This window comes from Nematolebias whitei, chromosome 9 (assembly GCF_014905685.2).
Source record: "Nematolebias whitei isolate Nwh7 chromosome 9, NemWhi1, whole genome shotgun sequence".
NCBI classification, from domain to species: Eukaryota; Metazoa; Chordata; class Actinopteri; order Cyprinodontiformes; family Rivulidae; genus Nematolebias; species Nematolebias whitei.
In genome coordinates, this window is record NC_056506.1 from 14,399,035 (window position 1) to 14,418,619 (window position 19,585).

The window sequence follows — 19,585 nt, forward strand, 5'->3', positions numbered from 1 at the left end:
AGATGAAGATTTCGTTTTTCAGCACGACCTGGCACCTGCTCACAGTGCCAAAACCTCTGGTAAATGGTTTACTGACCATGGTATTACTGTGCTCAATTGGCCTGCCAACTCTCCTGACCTGAACCCCATAGAGAACCTGTGGGATATTGTAAAGAGAACGTTGAGAGACGCAAGACCCAACACTCTGGATGAGCTTAAGGCCGCTATCGAAGCATTCTGGGCCTCCATAACACCTCAGCAGTGCCACAGGCTGATTGCCTCCATGCCACGCCGCATTGAAGCAGTCATTCATGCAAAAGAATTCCCGTCCAAGTATTGAGTGCATAACTGAACATGATTATTTGAAGGTTGGCGTTTTTTGTATTAAAAACACTTGTCTTTCATTGGTGGGATGAAATATGCTAATTTTTTGGGACAGGCATTTTGGGTTTTCATGAGCTGTATGCCATAATCATCAGTATTAAAACAATTAAAGACCTGAAATATTTCAGTTGGTGTGCATTGAATCTGAAATATATGAAAGTTTCATTTTTATCATTACATTATGGAAAATAATGACCTTTATCACAATATGCTAATTTTTTGAGAAGGACCTGTACATGTCTCTGCGTGAGTGCAGCTACAGCGTGTGCTCTCAGGACATTATTACCTGCAGTGTTCCCTCAGTGAGGACTGAACTAGGCAAAAGGGCCTTTTCCTACTCCGCTCCTGTTTCCTGGAATATCTTGTAAAAAAGATCTGAAGCTCTCGACCTTGACCTCGCTAAGTGGCTTCAACATTTGTTAAGTTCATAGAAAAAAAACAATGTAGACATGTTCCTGTTTTTAGTTTTCTACACCACCTTACACCCTAGCGGTTTTTGTTTTGTATTTTTAATACCATTTTCTTTTATTTGTTCTTTTTAATTTGTATGCTTTCTTTTATGATTTTCTACTGTTGTCATCAGTCTTTGTTAAAATCAGGTAATAACTTAATAATAATAACTTTTATTTATAATGCATTTTACATTCACAGTGAATCTCAAAGTGCTACAAAGAGTGAACATCAGATAACATCAGGATAAAAGCAACCGAGAGGAAAAACAACCAGGAGGATAATGTCTCAGGATGAACACATAGAAAACTTAAAATGCACAAAATGCAGATAAAATACTCAAATAAGAACTATGGGTGAAGAAAAAAAAACAAAAACAAAATTACAGTGCAATCAATTAAAAAACTGGGTAAAAAGAAAGGTTTTAAGACCCTTTTTAAAACATGTCACGGTCTGTGGGGCCCTCAGATATGAAAGCAGGGCGTTCCACAGCCGAGGGGCAGCGCAGGAGAAAGCCCGGTCTCCTGTTGTGCAGGACCGAGACCTGGGAGTGAGAAGAAGATAGGTGTTGGAAGAACGGAGAGTGCGTGAAGGACAATGAGGGGTGAGAAGCTCTTTTAAATAAGATGGTCCATTACCATACAAGCATTGGAAGGTGAGCAGATAAATTTTGTAAGTGATCCAGGCAGAAACAGGAAGCCAGTGAAGTGAACGGAGTACAGAGACAAAGGCATGGACGAGTTTTTCTGCATCGGTGAAGGACAGTGTAGACCAAAGCTTTGCAATATTTCAAAAATGAATAAAAGAAGTTTTACATATATGCTTTATATGGCTTTTCAAAGGTGAGTTGTGAATCAAAAATAACACCAAGATTGGTAACTGTCTTAGAAAGAGAAATGCTCTGGCCAGAGAAAGAGATACTGATGATTTTTTGTTGATGAATTTGGTGTGAAGCACCAATTTGAATTGCTTCTGTTTTTGAACTGTTAAGGTGAAGGAAATTTTGCTGCATCCATGCCTTTATCTCCTCCAGACAAGCTGTGAGCGTGGAAAGAGAAGAAAGTGGAGAAAATGGAGAAGCTGAAGATGATGTAGATGGGGTCTCAGACACATTGCTACCCAGCTTAAGATACAGCTGAGTATCATCAGCATAGCAATGGAATGAGACCCCGTAGCTGCTGATAATACACCCAAGTGGTACCATGTACAAGTTGAAAAGAAGGGCTCCCAGGACTGATCCCTGGGGCACACCACAAGAAACAGGATGGCTCAATGACTTGGCACGCCCAATGGAGACAAACTCTGTTCTGTCCGTCAGGTATGATCGGAACCACTCCAGGGCAGTGCCAGTGAGCCCTGCAAAATGCTGTAAACGGTGGAGTAGGATGTAATGATCCACCGTGTCAAAGGCAGCCGAAAGATTGAGAAGAATAAGGAGAGAAGAGGAACCATGATCAGCATTGATCAACAGGTCATTTGTGACCTGGATCAGAGCTGTTTCAGTGCTATGAGCAGTATGGAAACCTGATTGAAATTTGTCCAGTATCCTATTGTCATGTAGATGTTCTTGTAGATGAACTGAGACTAATTTCTCAATAACTTTAGCGATGAAGGGAAGGTTGGAAATGGGTCTGTAGTTTGCCAAGTCATGAGGATCAAGGGTAGTTTTTTTGAGAAGTGGTTTAATTATGGCTGATTTCAGGGCAGGGGGAATATGACCAGATTGAAGGGACTGATTAACTATGGTGGTAATAAGAGGACTGAGAAAGGCAATAATAGGTTTCTCTTGTAAATGAGTCCCTGAGGCTCACTGCGATTAACCTGTATAAATAAAGGTTGAATGAATATGTAACAATATTTTTAGTTCTCTTCCTGTCTTAAAGACATAAAAACCTGGATGACCCTTAATTTTCTCCTGTTGAACACAGACAAGACTGGGGTTTTGGTTTTTGGACCTGAGCACCTTAGGAATTAATTTTTCAGTCTTTCTCCCTCCTTAGATGGCATTAATCTGTCCTCCAGCTCTAATGTTAAAAATCTTGGTGTTATTTTTGATCAGGACATGTCTTTATCCCCCACATTAAAAACGATACTAGAACCACCTTCTTCCACCTGCGTAAATCACTAAAATTAGAAACATCTAAAAAACGATGCAGAAAAACTGGTCCATGCATTTGTCACGTCTAGACTGGACTATTGCAATGGTTTATTATCTGGGTGTCCAAATACTTCTTTAAAACGTCTTCAGTTGATCCAAAATGCTGCTGACAGAGTCTTAACCAGAGTTAGTGGGAGAGATCATATTTCTCCAGTTTTAGTTTCTCTACATTGGGGCGGCTGTGACTGAGTGGTTAGAGCAGTCGTCCTCCAATATGAGAATTGGGGGTTCAAATCCACCAACAGTCACATGCCGAAGTGTCCCTGGGCAAGACACTGAACCCCTCATAGGCTGTGATGTGTGTCCCATCGGTGTTTGAATGTGATCTAAAGCTCTGATTAGTCTCTTTAGAATGATTTGTTCAATTAGCTTTGTAGAGATCTAGTAGAGTGCTGTATGAATGGGTAAATGAGGACACAGATTGTAGAGTAAAGTGCTTTGAGTATCTTGAAATAAGATAGAAAGGCGCTATAGAAGTACAGTCCATTTACCATTTACCATTCCATTGGCTCCCTGTCAAGTCCAGAATATAATTTAAAATCTTACTTCTAACCTACAAAGCTCTCAACAACCTGGCTCCATCTTATATTACAGATCCTATTGTTCCATATTTTCCCAACAGAGCGCTTCGCTCTCAGGCTGCCGGTTTACTTGTGGTTCCTAGAGTTTCCAAAACCAGAATGGGAGGCAGATCCTTCAGTTATCAGGCTCGTCTCTTGTGGAACCAACTTCCAATCTCTGTCCGTGAGGCTGACACATTATCCAGTTTTAAAACTAGGCTTAAGACTTTCCTTTTTGCTAAATCCTATAGTTACGGTCGGCTTGGGTTTCCTGAGCTATCCCTTAGTTATGATGCTATAGGCTTAGACTGCTGGAGGACAAACTGACCACAATTTTCACTCTGCTACTGTCTTTACTTACTCTGCTCAACCTGTTTTGTATGTGTAATTATTTTTTCCGTCCTTAACATGTGTTTTTTTGTCTTTGATACACCTGGACTTATACCTGGACCTACATTCTATGTTCGTCTGTCTCTCCTTCCTGTCCTCTCAAACCAGCCGGTCAAAGCAGATGGCCGCTTGTCCTGAGCCTGGTTCTGCTGGAGGTTTCTTCCTTTTAAAAGGGAGTTTTTCCTTTCCACTGTTGCCACTGTGTTTGCTCAGGATGGGAGACTGTGACAAAGCCAAGATTCAACTTGTCTGCTGGATTCCTTAGATAGAGAACTTTACTAATCGGCTTTTATGTGAATGTTCCTGTAAAGTGCCCTGAGACAACTTTGTTGTGATTTGGCGCTTTATAAATAAACTGAATTGAATTCCTTCTCTTTCAGGGCAGAACAACAAAGGAACCAAGCACTTCAAAATGCAGAAAAACTCAAGGAAGCTTTTAAAGAATATAAGACTACAACTTCTGTTAGGCTTCAAAAGGTGCACATGTTGAGCTAATTATTTATGTTCTTTATAAAGAAATGTTGTTGTCTGTTGATGCCAGAGATGTGTTTTTGTCTGTGCTTTAAGGTGATGGAGAGTGAAAGCAAATTGAAACAGAGTCTGGCTGAGTGTGACAGACAAAAAGAAGAACTGGAAATGAAGTTTTCAGTGTTGGAAAGAGAGAAGGCAGAACATTTCCAGACTGTTAGGTATTGTCTCTTTGTTGCTGCATTTATACATGAGGTTTATAATGTTTGTATGGTTTAAAAGATGTTGGGGCATCTTCTATTCAGTATTACAAAACTGTTAAACTGACCATTTTCATCCTTAATATAAACAAACCGGATTCCAAAAAAGTTGGGACACTAGGGCATTAACAGAGTACTCGAGTAATCTACACATCGATTGCTAGGACATCTATCGATGTTAAAAATGTAAAGTCGGGTATCCATAGTGACGTCATATTATGTGACCACTATGACCGTAGAGGCGGTGTTGCACTGTTGCAGGTCACGGAGTATGGTGTAACACCGGGTCCAATCCACCGAACCAGAACCAGTTTCAGTTAAGTTTCGTTTTTGACGTGCTGCATGTTTCTTCACGTTTGCAGTTTAATAATAAAAACTAATGGTTTAGTTTTTCCTGTGACTTATTTGCAGTATGATAAATGGTAGGAGCATAATATATACTCCCAATGTTCTGTTGGTCTTTTTTTTTGTAAATAATTACCGTTTTTTGCGTTTTTATTTATTTATTTATTTTTGTATCTTGAGATCTATGACGTCATCAAATACTCGAGTTCTATTCGGGTTTTATTATGTTAATGTCGAGTTTAAAAATTATATATTCGTTCAACCCCTATGGGACACTAAAGAAATTGTGAATAAAAACTGAATGCAATGATGTGGAGGTTTCAACATCTAATATTTTATTCAGAATAGAACACAAATCACAGATCAAAAGTTTAAACTGAGAGAATGTATCATTTTAAGGGAAAAATCTGTTGTTTCCAAATTTCATGGCGTCAACAAATCCCAAAAAAGTTGGGACAAGTCCATTTTTACCACTGTGTGGCATCCCTCCTTCTTCTTACAACACTCAACAGACGTCTGGGGACAGAGACCAGTTTCTCAAGTTTAGAAATAGGAATGCTCTCCCATTCATGTCTAATACAGGCCTCTAACTGTTCAATCGTCTTGGGCCTTCTTTGTTGCACCTTCCTCTTTATGATGCGCCAAATGTTCTCTATATGTGAAAGATCTGGACTGCAGGCTGGCCATTTCAGTACCAGGATCCTTCTCCTACGTAGCCATGATGTTGTGATTGCTGCAGAATGTGGTCTGGCATTATCGTGTTGAAAAATGCAGGGTCTTCCCTGAAAGAGATGACGTCTAGATGGGAGCATATGTTGTTCTAGAACCTGAACATAGTTCTCTGCATTAATGGTGTCTTTCCAGACATGCAAGCTGCCCATGCCACAAGCGCTCATGCAACCCCATACCATCAGTGATGCAGGCTTCTGAACGGAGCGTTGATAACAACTTGGGCTATCCTTGTCCTCTCTGGTCCGGATGACATGGCGTCCCAGTGTTCCATAAAGAACTTCAAATCGTGACTCATCTGACCACAGAACAGTCTTCCATTTTGCCACACTCCATTTTAAATGACCCCTGGCCCAGTGCAAACGTCTGAGCTTGTGGAGCTTGCTTAGAAATGGCTTCCTCTTTGCACTGTAGAGTTTCAGCTGGCAACGGCGGATGGCACGGTGGATTGTGTTCACTGACAATGCTTTCTGGAAGTATTCTTGAGCCCATTCTGTTATTTCCTTGACAGTGGCATTCCTGTTTGAGGTGCAGTGACGTTTAAGGGCCCGGAGATCACGAGCATCCAGTAGAGTTTTACGGCCTTGACCCTTACGCACAGTGATTGTTCCAGATTCTCTGAATCTTTTGATGATGTTATGCACGGTTGATGATGATAACTTAAAAATCTTTGCTATTTTACGCTGGGTAACACCATTCTGGTATTGCTGCACTATCTTTCTGCGCAATAATGGTGGAATTGGTGATCCTCTTATCATCTTGGCTTCTGAGAGACACTGACACTCTGAGAAGCTCTTTTTATACCCAGTCATGTTGTCAATTAACCTAATTAGTGTTAATTGGTCTTCCAGCTGTTCGTTATATGCTCAATTTCCTTTTTCCAGCCACTTATTGCTACTTGTCCCAACTTTTTTGGGATTTGTTGACACTGAAATTTTGAATCAACATATTTTTCCTTTAAAAATTTTACATTTACTCAGATTAAACTTTTGATCTGTCATCTATGTTATATTACGAATAAAGTATTGACATTTGCCATCTCCACATCATTGCATTCAGTTTTTATTCACAATTTGTTTAGTTTCCCAACTTTTTTGGAATCCGTTTTGTATTTAAAAGTAAATTGACTTGCTGAATTGCATTGAACCAGCCTTGTTTTGTCCCCTGTCTCTCAGCCGGTTGCAGGAGGAGGTGCAGCGGGGCAAAGCTGCAGCTGCTGACCTCCGAGCCCAAGCTGAAGATGTTGGACGTAAAGCCTCTCAGCTGGAGCAGCAACTGGTGGAGCGAGGTGCAGAATACAGGGAGCTGGAAGAGCTAAGGACCCTAGCCCGCAACCAGGAGCAGAGGGTGACCCAGAGCCTCAGAGAGGCTCAACAGAACCAGGCAGAGCTGGCCGGCCTGGAGGCCATACTGGCCCTGCTGCACCTACGAGAGGTGAATATGTTCACACTCACTCTGTTTTGTGTTTTCTGTTAAGAGCTTTAGTTCACCCTCATAGTGTTTGGACTAAAAAGCCATGTTGCATCTTTATTGTAGTTTTTTGTACAAAGCTGGGCCAACACATGAAATAAGTCAGTAAGACGACATGCCTGTTGTGTAATGCTGTGTATTACCTACAGAGTCCTGAAGGGCCGCTTTGTGCCTGTCCTTGCATGCTGCCCCAAGTGGATTTTTCAGGAACTGCACACCAGCTGAAACTGAAACCAGGTAGGCTGAGACTTCTGGTGCATATACATTTTGTGGTGTGAATGCAATCTGTCCCGAGCCCACCTATAGAACCTTCTACTGGACTGAGGTGACCCCATACAAGCTGCAGAGTTATTACCTGAACATCTCAATGGGGGGTTGGGGTGGAGTTTAACTGTCAGCTGATTAAAGATAATTAAAATGACTTTGTTGGGAATATTTTGAAAATAGTTTTTTTTTGGTCTGTTTTATGTTTTTTTTTTAGGCTAAAAGTTTGGATATACTTTTTCTAAGGGTTTTTTCCATCAAAGTGGATTGCACTGTGTGAGGGTTTTGTTTTGTTAGGATTGAGCTGAGTAGACGGTGTGGTCACTGTAAGCACTAAGGTGTTGTCCATAAAAGGACAAACAATCTGAGCAGCATTATGTAACAGTACCGTCACCTAATTAAACACAATGATATTAAATTATATATAACATGCTGATGTAACGGGCAGTGAAGTTGTGCAAAAAAAACAGGCTTTGTACGCACTGCTGAGATTTATAGATTTAAATCCTCAGTCTTTACACTGAACTTTGTCAATTTAATTGTTGTATGTTGTTTTTTGTGTCTGTTAGGTGATTAAGGAGTAGATGCAAGTCACCTGTCTCTGGACCGTGTTGATGCCACAATAATAAATTAGTTAAGAAACTTTATCAGGCCTCCTGAGGGCATGTTTGTTACTCCGTGGCAGCTACAGTGTTTGTGTGTGTTTATCTGTAAACAAAGCAGCTAATTCACTTTTGATCACAAACAATTTTTAGGTACATATTTATCAGCCAGGTTTCAATCAGAGCGGTCCACTTGTGGTCGAACCACTAAACACTGATCTTAGTGAAAAGTCTGAACAGATCCTGTGTGTTAAATATTTTTCTGAACACACATAGTTTGTTTGTTTTGACAGTAATGTGTTTGCTGCCTGTGTGGAATCTGTGTAACAGTCGAAAAGGCATTATTTGACGTAAAGGCAGAAATGTGCAACCTTTACATTCAAATAGCTATTTTTGTCTCATCTAAAAAATGTTATAAGCAAAATTCTTTCTTGAACATGAAATGTAGACAACATTAGGACTAAGGAAAAATCTAAACTTTAATACAAAAAATGATTCAACTTAAGCCCTATTCGCACGGGATTAGTTTTACCTAGGGACCACATGCTATTTGTAATAAAGTTCTAGAATTGTGCCGCTCAAGGTGGCTGCATGTTGGAGCAGCTCTGTTACTTTCATACTGAGATTTTGCTTTTGGAAACTTTAATTCCTCTTTTTCTGGATGTAAATCACATTTTTTGGATGATTGCTTCCTCTGGTATCAGATGCTGTGCAGCCGGAAGGATTTTTACTGAAACTTTTTTGGTTTTGGACATTTGTTATGATGCGTAACCATGGCAACAATGCAGTTTTCTACAACAGCAGCAGCTGAATAACATCTCAAAAGCTCAAATAATATCTCAACTACAGCCCCAACTCTCAAATGAGTTGAAAAGGATGTTCTGTGGACGCATTCTCATCTACCTGCCAGCTGTGCTTGAGTGCCTGACCACTGAGATCCTGGAACTAACAGGAAACACGGCTCACGACAGCGGAAGGACAGGATCGTCCCTCTGCACCTACAGTTGACTGTCCACAGCTATGAGGAGCTCGGCAGACTGCTGGGAGGAGTGGCCATCGCTCTAGGAGGAGTTCTGCCCAGCATTCAGGCGGTCCTAAAGCCCGGAGGAACCGAGAGGCCAGCCGAGTCTGGGTGGACGGATCGGACGGCATCTGCAGCCAGTTTCTTAGGATCCACTGTGGGATGGACCTTCACAAGAGATCCTTCCTGTCTACAGCCATCAGCATCTATAACATCTCGTAATGAAATGAGGATAGCGAGTTACAACAACAAAATAATTTCCCTTTGGGATTAATAAAGTATTATTGAATTGAATTACAGAGATTGTCTGTGTTGTTAATCATGTGCGAATCGGCCATGTCAGTAATTTGTAAAGTAAAAATTCCCCCGCACATTACCTACTATATTTTACTGAACTCCGAGGTCCTGTGATAATACTAATCCAATGCGAATAGGCATCTCTGTGATTTGAACAGAAATGGGCGGGATCCGATACGTAATGAGGCATTTTTTGTTTTTGTTTAAGCAAAATCATTTGGAAAAATATAGAACAAGGCTATTTTAAATGAACGCGCTGCTCAATTAACTTGTTTTTTTATTTATTTTTTTTTTAATGTATTTTTCTTTATCGCTTCGGCTTTTACTTCCTTCTACTTCACCGCAGATGACTGGAGGTGCGGAGACGCACGCGTGATCAACTGACCCATCTGTCCATCCATTTTATTTACCCGCTTCTTCCTTTTCGGGTAGCGGGAGTCGCTTGTGCCCATGTCCAGCCATCACTGTGCGAGAGGCGGGGGACACCCTGGACAGGTCCAAGTCCATTTCAACCGGCGAGTCAGCGGACACGCGGCTGCTCACGCGCACGGCCGGTGACAGCTGTTCATCTGAGCTTAGCGTGGATTTTTTTTTTTACCTCTTAAACCGGCCGGTCGGACATGCTTCCTCCTCCTAACACAATTTTATATTGTGCGTTCTTTAGTTTTCGCTGATTCATAAATCCACATCAAAGCCTGAGACTGGCCCGGCCCGCACAGTATGCACATTATAAGGACCGGCCCGGTCGTGACAACGCAGCACGTTAACATCATAACCAGAAGATGTCTGTAAATTTCAGCTAAATCTCAGACTTTGGTTATCCCGTGCGAATGCGCCACATGAAAAACAGACGTTGGGGAGATTACACTGGTCCTTATGTAAAACTAATCCCGTGCGAATAGGGCTTTACTCGTGTTTAAATAAATTATACAGGGAACTAACATGTCTGTCTGAATTACTGTGTTCTTAAATGTGTGCAACATAAACGTTTGGATAAAAAGACCAATAACTTAAAGAAATGACATAATAAATTCCGTTATGACTTAGTTTTTGTATTAGAGACGGGCCTTTATTTAAATTCTCTCATTGTTTTAAAAAACAACTCGTCTTTCTCAATGCCTTACTCAAAATCTTACAATCTATGAGACGAAGAGCCAGATGCAACTCCAAACTATCTGGCTGCAAAGTCCTGCCTCAAAAATAAAATAGTTAATTTTGTTTTTCTTCCCCATTTCTCAACCTTTGCAGGTGAAGGCTTCCAGCAGCTGCTGCGGGTGCTGCAGACCAAGGAAGCTGAGATGATGAAACAGAGCAGCCTGAACAAGCGGCTTCAGGAGCGTTTGAGCAGAGCGCAGGAGGAGATCTCCTCCCTCCACAACTCCATGACCCAGCAAGCCTTGCACTACCAGAACGTCCACACCGAGCTGCTAAACAAAGTCAGCAAAGCCACGGATACAGAGAAGGAGGTGACGTTTTATTTGTTTTTATTCAGCATATTAAGGTCAAAAGAGCAAGTGAGCAGATTTAAACACAGTTATGTGATATTTAACACGTTGGGTTGTGATTTTTTTTTCTTTCTCTTTTATCTCAGCTAAAGAGAAAAAGTGCACGAGTAGCTGCTCTGGAGAAACAGTTACAGGAGAAGACCTCAGCATACAGTCTGGCTGCGCTAAAGAACACCGAGCTGGAAACTCTGCTGCAGGTACAAAATTTTAAAAGATGGGTTCCACTAAAGCTCTGCCAGGTTCTTCTCTGGTTTTGAGAGTCATGGTGAGCTCTTGTTCTTCCGTCTTATTACAGGAGAAGACCAGTGCCCTGCAGCAGTATCAGTCACTGATGACCAAAAAGCAAAGGGAGTACCAGGAGTCTCTAGAGAAGTGTAGACAGTCTCATTCTAACCAGCTGATAGAACAACAACACAGGATAGAAATGGTAAACTACAGTTTTGTCTTTTGCAGTTTTTGCTTCACCACCACAAGTTTCATTTTTATTTTAATAATCAAACGACACCGCTGCCATAAAGATAACTTAAGTTAATCTTTCTAATACTAAGTAAAATCTAAATGATAATGATTTCTTCTCTAAGTTAATAAAATATCTTTTAACAGGGGTATAATGCTAATGTCTTTGTGCTGTGCAGCTGCAGCTGTCTATGGAGCAGGCTCGGTCTCGGCTGTTGGAGATGGAGCAGGAGTTGAGTTCTCTACACAAGGAGCGAGAAGAGGCTCAGCAAGCAGCTTTCCTGTTACACACCTCGCTAGATCAGCTCACACAGGTACTGAAACCTCTGAACGTGTTGTACATCTGCAGGTCAAAGAAACTTATTTATCCTTGAAAAAATGTATCTTCTTTAATTTCAGGAGAAGGAGGTTGAAGTTCAACACAAACAGGAGTTGCTACAAACTTTCAAAGAGCAAGCATCTGAGTCTGCAACCAAGGTCTGTGTGAGGAGTCACGCAAAAACAATAAATGTACATTGTAGGACACAAGACATTAGGTCCACAGCTTTGGTAGAAACAACTTCAGGCTTACAATAATCCATGACGCATTGTACCCTAAAATACTATGGTTATTGCATGGGGGTTGAATAATCTATAAGACTTTCTGTGTACGTCTGTAATTATGGAAAATGGTGAAAATGGTGTATAATTTATGGACAGTCCATAAGGGACGACAGCATCTATGGTTCACAGTAGCTTTGTGCTGGTCGGGTTGGTAGGATGCTAGCCCGTCAAATTAACCAAATGCTATGCCAGTGCCGGCAGTTGTCATGGGGGTGGGGGGCTGTGGGTGAAGGGACGTTTCAGTAGACAGGGCGCTTGCTTCTGTTGACAGGACGCTCTCCTTGGATAACGGCAGGGAAAACACTGCCTATCTTCAGGCAGTTTGTCCCATTCTTATTTGCAGTACTTCTCAAGCTCCATCAGGTTGATGGGAGACTTCTGTGCATCCATGTTCAGATATCTCCAGAGATGTTCAATCAGATTCAAGTCTGGACTCTGGCTCCGCCCCTCCAGGACCTTCACAGAGTGGTCCTGAAGCTCCTCCTTTGAGATCTGGCCATGTGCTTTGGGTTGTTGTCCTGCTGTCTGTGGTCATGAGCACTCTGGAGCAGGTTTTCATCCTGATGTCTCTGATCAATGCTGCATTCATCTTTCCCTCCATCCTGACTAGTCTGCCAGTTCCTGCTGCTGAAATGGTAAATGGTAAATGGACTGTACTTATATAGCGCCTTTCTATCTTATTTCAGGATGCTCAAAGCGCTTTACACTACAATCTGTGTCCTCATTTAGCCATTCATACAGCACTCTACTAGATCTCTACAAAGCTAATTGAACAAATCGCTGGTGAAGATTCTCAGTAACGCATTCTCAGATTCTTTAACTGAACAAATCATTCTAAAGAGACTAATCAGTGCTGAAAGACATCCCCATAGCATGATGCTGCCACCACCATGCTTCACTGTAAGTATAGTGTTGGCCTGTTGATGAGAGGTGCCTGGTTTCCTCCAAACATGACGCCTGACATTCACACCAGTGAGTTCAATCTTTGTCTCATCAGACCAGAGAGTTCTGTTTCTCCTGGTCAGGACCTTTTGACAAACTCCAGACGGGCTCCGACAGAGTGACCATCAGGTTCTTGTACACCTCCCTGACTAAGGCCCTTCTCCCCTGATCGCTCAGGTTAGACGGGCAGCTCTAAGAAGAGCCCTGGTGGTTCCAAACTTCTTCTATTTACAAATGATGGAGACCACTGAGCTCATTGGGGCCTTCGAAGCAGCAGAAATGTTTCTGTATCCTTCCCCAGATTTGTGTCTCAACACAATCCTGTCTGGAGGTCTACAGACAATTCCTTTGACTTCATTCTTGGTGTTTGTGCTCTGACGTGCACTGTCAGCTGTGGGACCTTCTATAGACAGTGTCTGTGTCTTTTCAAATCAAGTCCAATGAACTGAATTTACCACAGGTGGACTCCATTAAAGTTGTAGAAACATCTCAAGATGATCAATGGAAACAGCATCTGAGCTCAATTTGAGCTTTATGACAAAGGCTGTGAATACTTACATAAATGTGATTTCTTGGTTTTCTGTTTTTAATAAATTTGCAAATATCTCAAAAAATCATTTTTCACATTGTCATAACAGGGTATTGTGTGTAGAATTTTAAGACAAGAGATACATTTAACACAATTTGGAATAAGGCTGTAACAAAACAAAATGTAGAAAAAGTGACTCTCTCTGGATGATCTGTATATTTGGTGATGGGCCTCTAGGATTTTAACATGGCAACCCAGTTTTCTAGAGGAACCTTTCTCATGCCTAGATGCAGCTACACACCAAACTGAAAGTTGGTACCTCACTTACTTTTCAACTTATCATGCTCACAACATGGATGAACAGATGGTATTTCCAATTCCACCTCTTCGCTCCATGACGGGGACAAAAAGGCTCAATGAGTACGACTTGTTTGAAGGGGTTATAGGACATGCTGTAAGCTTATACAACATTAGATGGGTTGGGCTCCTTGCAATCACTGAGTATGAACTCCTCTGTAGAAAGGACTTTAGAGGCAAATGTGAGGACATCAGTCCAACAGCTGAAGTTTGGACCAAACTGTCAGGATGCAGCAGGACAACGATCCCAAACACAACAGCTAATCTACATCAGAACGGCTCAAAAAGAAAAAAAAATCAAAGTCCTGTAATGATCCAGTCAAAATCCAGAACCTGAACTTGATTGAAAGGTAGAAATGAATGTACTCAAAGATCAATGAACTCAAGCAATGGTTTAAAAAAGAATGGGCCAAAATTCCTGCATATTTAACTGCACTGACGAAGCCCAGGACATGAAGCCAGTCACAGCTACTACTGCTAATATTCCCATCTTGTGCAGACATTGGAAGTGAAATGTGATCACCATCAGTAACTAACTTTCTGCGTTTACACACCAGATAACTGAACTGCAGTCGTGTCTGTCAGCGTGCAGAGAAGAGCTGGACGTCTACCGGCAGCAGATGGAAGACATGAAGAAGAACTATGAGACTGAGCTGCAGAAGAAAAATGACAAGGTGCTGTTTTAGACACACTAAAGAAAATGATCCACCTATTTCTTATTCAGTAAGACAACAAATGCACAATAACCAGACTCTGTGCCAGGCCCACTTCTCAGACATCTGTTCCTTTTTGTTTTTCAGGTGTCCTTTCTGCAGGAGAAGCTTCACAGCACCAGTGTGGTTTGTCAGAGCTCCAGTGAGCAGAACCTGCAGCTGCAGGTGTCCTTGCAGCAGCAGCAGGCCATGCTGACTGAGAGCACGGCTCGGGTTTCTGAGCTGGAGGAGAGCCAGAGCCAACTGGAGAAACAGGTACTGTATGTCAGGAAAAGGGCGATTTTTAACTGCAGTTTGTCAGAATTGCTTTGAAGTGTGCTGATACTGTTCATATAAAACAAATGATCATTTGCAGCTGCTTATTGTTTGTTAGATCAGCAAAATAATCTTTGTTTCACTTCATTCAACTGATTTTAGATTTGGTTTTGTCCCCCGTCGCAGATCAAAGAGAGGAAATTAGAAATACCCCCTTCCGTCTGTCCATCCGTGATTTAAACATGATAACTTGAAACACAAGTGATATGCTGACTTTCATTTTGTGTCAAGGCATAAAAACAAATTTTTTTTTTAATTGTTGTTGTTGTCAGTATGGGGAGTTGAACCGACGACCTTCCGATCACAGGCCCACCTCTGCGCCACCACTCTCTTTTACACTCATTTGGATAATTTGTGGAATCAGCCATAAAGAACATGTAGGTTCTTATTACAGTTTTGATTGTGTACTAAACATCATCCAGTCACCCAGCTGATGGTAATGCAAACATCTATAAAGTGATAGTTCAGCTCTTTTGACGTGGGGTTCAGAGTAAAAGCTATGACCTGTTGTAGCTCTTTGAATGGTGAAACTCTGTTTGGAGAAACATTTTAATTCAGACCGGACTGAGGAGCTACAGTGCCTTGTGAAAGTATTCGGCCCCCTTGAACTTTTCAACCTTTTTCCACATTTCAGGCTTCAAACATAAAGATATAAAATTTTTAATTTTTGTGAAGAATCAACAACAAGTGGGACACAATCGTGAAGTGGAATGAAATTTATTGGATGTGTCAAACTGTTTTAACAAATAAAAAACTGAAAAGTGGGGCGTGCAATATTATTCGCCCCCATTGCGTTAATACTTTGTAGCGCCGTCTTTTGCTGCAGTTCCAGCTGAAGTCTCTTGGGGTTTGTCTCTATCAGTTTTGAACATGGAGACACTGAAATTCTTGCCCATTCTTCCTGCAAAACAGCTCGAGCTCAGTGAGGTTGGATGGAGAGCGTTTGTGAACAGCAGTCTTCAGCTCTTTCCACAGATTCTCGATTGGATTCAGGTCTGGACTTTGACCTGACCATTCCAACACCTGGATACGTTTATTTATGAACCATTCCATTGTAGATTTGGCTTTATGTTTTGGATCATTGTCTTGTTGGAAGATAAATCTCCGTCCCAGTCTCAGGTCTCTTGCAGACTCAAACAGGTTTTCTTCCAGAATGGTCCTGTATTTGGCCCCATCCATCTTCCCATCAATTCTGACCATCTTCCCTGTCCCTGCTGATAAAAAGCAGGCCCAAACCATGATGCTGCCACCACCATGTTTGCCAGTGGGATGGTGTGTTCAGGGTGATGAGCTGTGTTGCTTTTACACCAAACATATCATTTTGCATTGTGGCCAAACAGTTTGATTTTGGTTTCATGTGACCAGAGCACCTTCTTCCACATGTTTGGTGTGTCTCCCAGGTGCTTGTGACAAACTTTAAACAACACTTTTTATGGATATCTTTGAGAAATGGCTTTCTTCTTGCCACTCTTCCATAATTTCAATCAATTTCATCAATTTTCACTTCCGGCGAGCTGATGGACGGCAGCTCCCTTCGGCTTCTCTGCAGTCTTTTATCATCAAACTGACCCGTTTTTCAAACCGGACTAAAGCTGGTCCTCCTTCCAACCGAATTCGGTGTTCAGTGACTCAGAGAGCCGGACGGGACCGTCCAAAAAAAAATATTTCGGTCCAGGACCGACCGGCCGCTCCCCCCCCATTGGTCACTCTGAGTGCACCCTGCCGACCAGGTGACCCCTCGAGCTGGGGAGTCGACGCACGAAGGTCCGGTGTTTTTTCTCTCTCTCTCTGGACGAACTCTTATCTGGACCTTTGTGGTTCTACCTGGTTCCGACAAATATCGCCGGGTGGTATTTCGCTGGTTTTCTGCTGGACTGGCCCTCGTGGTGTCTCCATAGGTGTGGGGGAAGTGTACCTGTGTCCCTCGAATTGGACCAGAACCGAACCGAGGTGGCTGTGGGGCTGTGGGGATTTCGTCTTCAACAGAGCCGGTCTCAGCTTCAGTGAGCAGCCCGTTACTTTTACCGAAGGACTGTCCACCTCCGTGGAGTCGTTGTGTTCACCTGGAGGAGACGCTCCGGTGCTTTGAAGCGCCGCCGGACCGGAGCAGAACCGCGCCGCCGGACCGGAGCAGAACCGGGCCAGGGATATCTTCAGCCTCTTCGTCTCTCGTGTTTGGAGCGCCGGAGCCGAACTGAATTGGACCGGACCAGTTGCCGACTTCAGCCTCTCCGGTCAGTCTCGCTTTTCACCGGGGGTGCCCCGTGCTGTCGGTTGCGGAGGTGACGTGCTGAGAAGCGGAGGAGCAGCGTGGAGGAGCAGCGTGGAGGAGCAGCGTGGAGGAGCAGCGTGAAGGAGCAGGGCTGCGTGGTGCTCGAGAGAAGTTCGGAGTTTGTATCGGAGTTGCTGCAGGCCTCCATCCAAACTCACCTGGATAATAATGAATTTTATTCCGGATCACGTTGTTGGCCCCTGTTGACCTGAAACGAGCTAGGATCATGCCTTTCACTTCAGGAGGATTTTCTGGCAGCTCGTTCTGCTCTTTGCTGCGAATTATCTGTTTCTGTTTCGGCCTGTTGATTCTGGACCCAGCTTCTGTTTCCCATGGGAGCATCCATCCTTCTTCACTGGGGGGGCCGGAGCCCCCCTCAGCCCAACTCAAACTGCAGTTGGGCCAACTCGTCGGGTTTGTTTGCCCATTTGAACTGTGACGTTTTATGGTCTGAAACTTTTCTGCATCATTCATATTACTGTCACTATTTTCAGTTCTCAGATTATCTGGAGTCACTGAATCTTGTTAATACACCTGAATCTGTCCATCACTGCAACTTTCACTGTTTTTGGTTTCTGAATGATCACGTCTTCATTAATGTTTTCCATGGTTCGATTATGGGGGCTAATTGTCACACTGTTAACTCCTATAATTACACATCAGTCACAAAAAACTCAAGAAAATGTCTGATAATAATGTTGTTACTGCTCTCAGGGATTCAGCCCAACCCTGGACCCCCCACTAATTACAGCACACCAAATGACTTGAAAAATGCCTCTGGGCTCCATTTTCTGCATGTAAACGCTCGTAGCCTTCTGAGAAAACTGGATGCTTTGAAAATTCTGGTCAGTTCTTCTGGGGCTGATGTTATCTTTATTTCTGAATCCTGGCTGAACAAATCTGTACTCAATAATGACGTGGCAATCAATGGATTTAACATCTACCGCTGTGATCGTCAAAAAAGGGGGGGTGGAGTCATTATTTACATTAGAGATTCTCTGGTTTCTAGTCTTGTGTCTTCTAAAACAATTCCAAACCAGTTTGAAGCCTTATCTGTAAACATCACCTTGAATGGAGGCCAGATTTTAACTGTAGTCTGTTGCTACCGCCCCCCCCACAGCTTCACCTGAGTCATTGACTGCCATGATGGAATTTCTTGGTAATTTAAAATTCACAGAGGTCCTTTTGGCTGGAGATCTCAACATTGATTGGTGTAAGTCGACCCCCCTCTGTGATAAATTTAAGGAATGTTGCTTGTCTCTTAATCTTACCCAACTGATCAATTCTCCCACTAGATTAAATAAAAACCGTCCTGAAAAATCCTCCATCTTAGACCTGTTTCTAACTAATATGCCTCACAAGTTCCCTGGTACAGGTATATTCGCTGATCTTTTGAGTGATCATTGTGTGACAGCTGCTTTAAGAGATATTAAACTTCCACCTTCTAAGCCCAGATTAATTCAAAAAAGGAATCTGAAACATTTTTGTGAACAGTCATTCCTCTGGGATCTGTCTCACTTTGACTGGCATCATATTCTGTTAACTGATGACGTGAACTCCGCTTGGAACTATTTTCATAATAATTTCATTTATTTTCTGAACATACATGCTCCTTTTCGTCAGTTCAGAATAAAGGGACGAGACAGCCCCTGGTTTACTCCAGAGCTAGCTGACCTCCTGCACAGGAGAGATCATCTTTGGGCCGCAGCGAGGAAATCTGACTCAGACACTGATTGGTTGAGTTTTCGACAGATGAGGAATAAATGCACAACTGCTGTTAAAGCAGCAAAACACAACTATTTCTTATCTCAGACCTCCAAAAATCTAAATGACCCTAACAGATTCTGGAAAACTATCAAATCTCTCTCAGGCACCACCCAATCATCTGACCTCCCATCACAACTTCTCATTAACTCTGTTCCTGTGTCAAATAAGCACGAGATCCTGAACTGTTTCAACAAACATTTTGTTGCTTCTGGTTCTTTATTTGACAGAGTTACTAACAGAAAATCAGCCACTTCACTTAATAACCAAACTTCTACAAATCAAATCCCTCCTACAAGTCAATCCTCAGTTAATCACAGCTTCTCTTTTTCTCCATTCTCAGTCAGTGAGGTCAACAAACTGTTAAAAGATCTTGACCCTAAAAAATCTGCAGGTCCAGATGAACTTCCACCTTATTTCTTAAGGCTGGCTGCTCATATCATCACAGTCCCTGTGACCCGCATCTTCAATCTCTCCATAAGACAAAACTCCATCCCAGACACTTGGAAAACAGCCTTTGTTCTTCCTTTGCTGAAGGGAGGAGACCCCACCTCACTGAACAACTATCGACCAATCTCTAAACTCTGCATTTTAGCCAAGGTTCTAGAAAAACTGATAAACTCTCAAATCAAAAATTACCTGGACTCATTTAACATCTTACCTCCACATCAATCTGGTTTCAGGAAACAACACAGCACAACCACTGCTTCACTGAAGGTTCTTAATGATGTTGTTGAAGCACTGGATGCTAA

General features: G+C 42.3%; 1 protein-coding gene across 1 annotated transcript in view; it reads left to right on the forward strand.

Annotated features, from left to right (window-relative positions):
• ccdc18 (coiled-coil domain containing 18) overlaps positions 1 to 19,585 on the forward strand; it is a 104,925-nt gene that overhangs the window by 37,134 nt on the left and 48,206 nt on the right. Inside the window, exons 3-14 of the mRNA XM_037682007.1 lie at positions 2,132 to 2,162; positions 4,302 to 4,398; positions 4,489 to 4,610; positions 6,899 to 7,157; positions 7,343 to 7,430; positions 10,626 to 10,843; positions 10,969 to 11,079; positions 11,178 to 11,309; positions 11,518 to 11,652; positions 11,738 to 11,815; positions 14,327 to 14,443; positions 14,570 to 14,737. Of these exons, the coding sequence (XP_037537935.1) occupies positions 2,132 to 2,162; positions 4,302 to 4,398; positions 4,489 to 4,610; positions 6,899 to 7,157; positions 7,343 to 7,430; positions 10,626 to 10,843; positions 10,969 to 11,079; positions 11,178 to 11,309; positions 11,518 to 11,652; positions 11,738 to 11,815; positions 14,327 to 14,443; positions 14,570 to 14,737 (1,556 nt within the window). The remainder of the gene's footprint in view (positions 1 to 2,131; positions 2,163 to 4,301; positions 4,399 to 4,488; positions 4,611 to 6,898; positions 7,158 to 7,342; positions 7,431 to 10,625; positions 10,844 to 10,968; positions 11,080 to 11,177; positions 11,310 to 11,517; positions 11,653 to 11,737; positions 11,816 to 14,326; positions 14,444 to 14,569; positions 14,738 to 19,585) is intronic.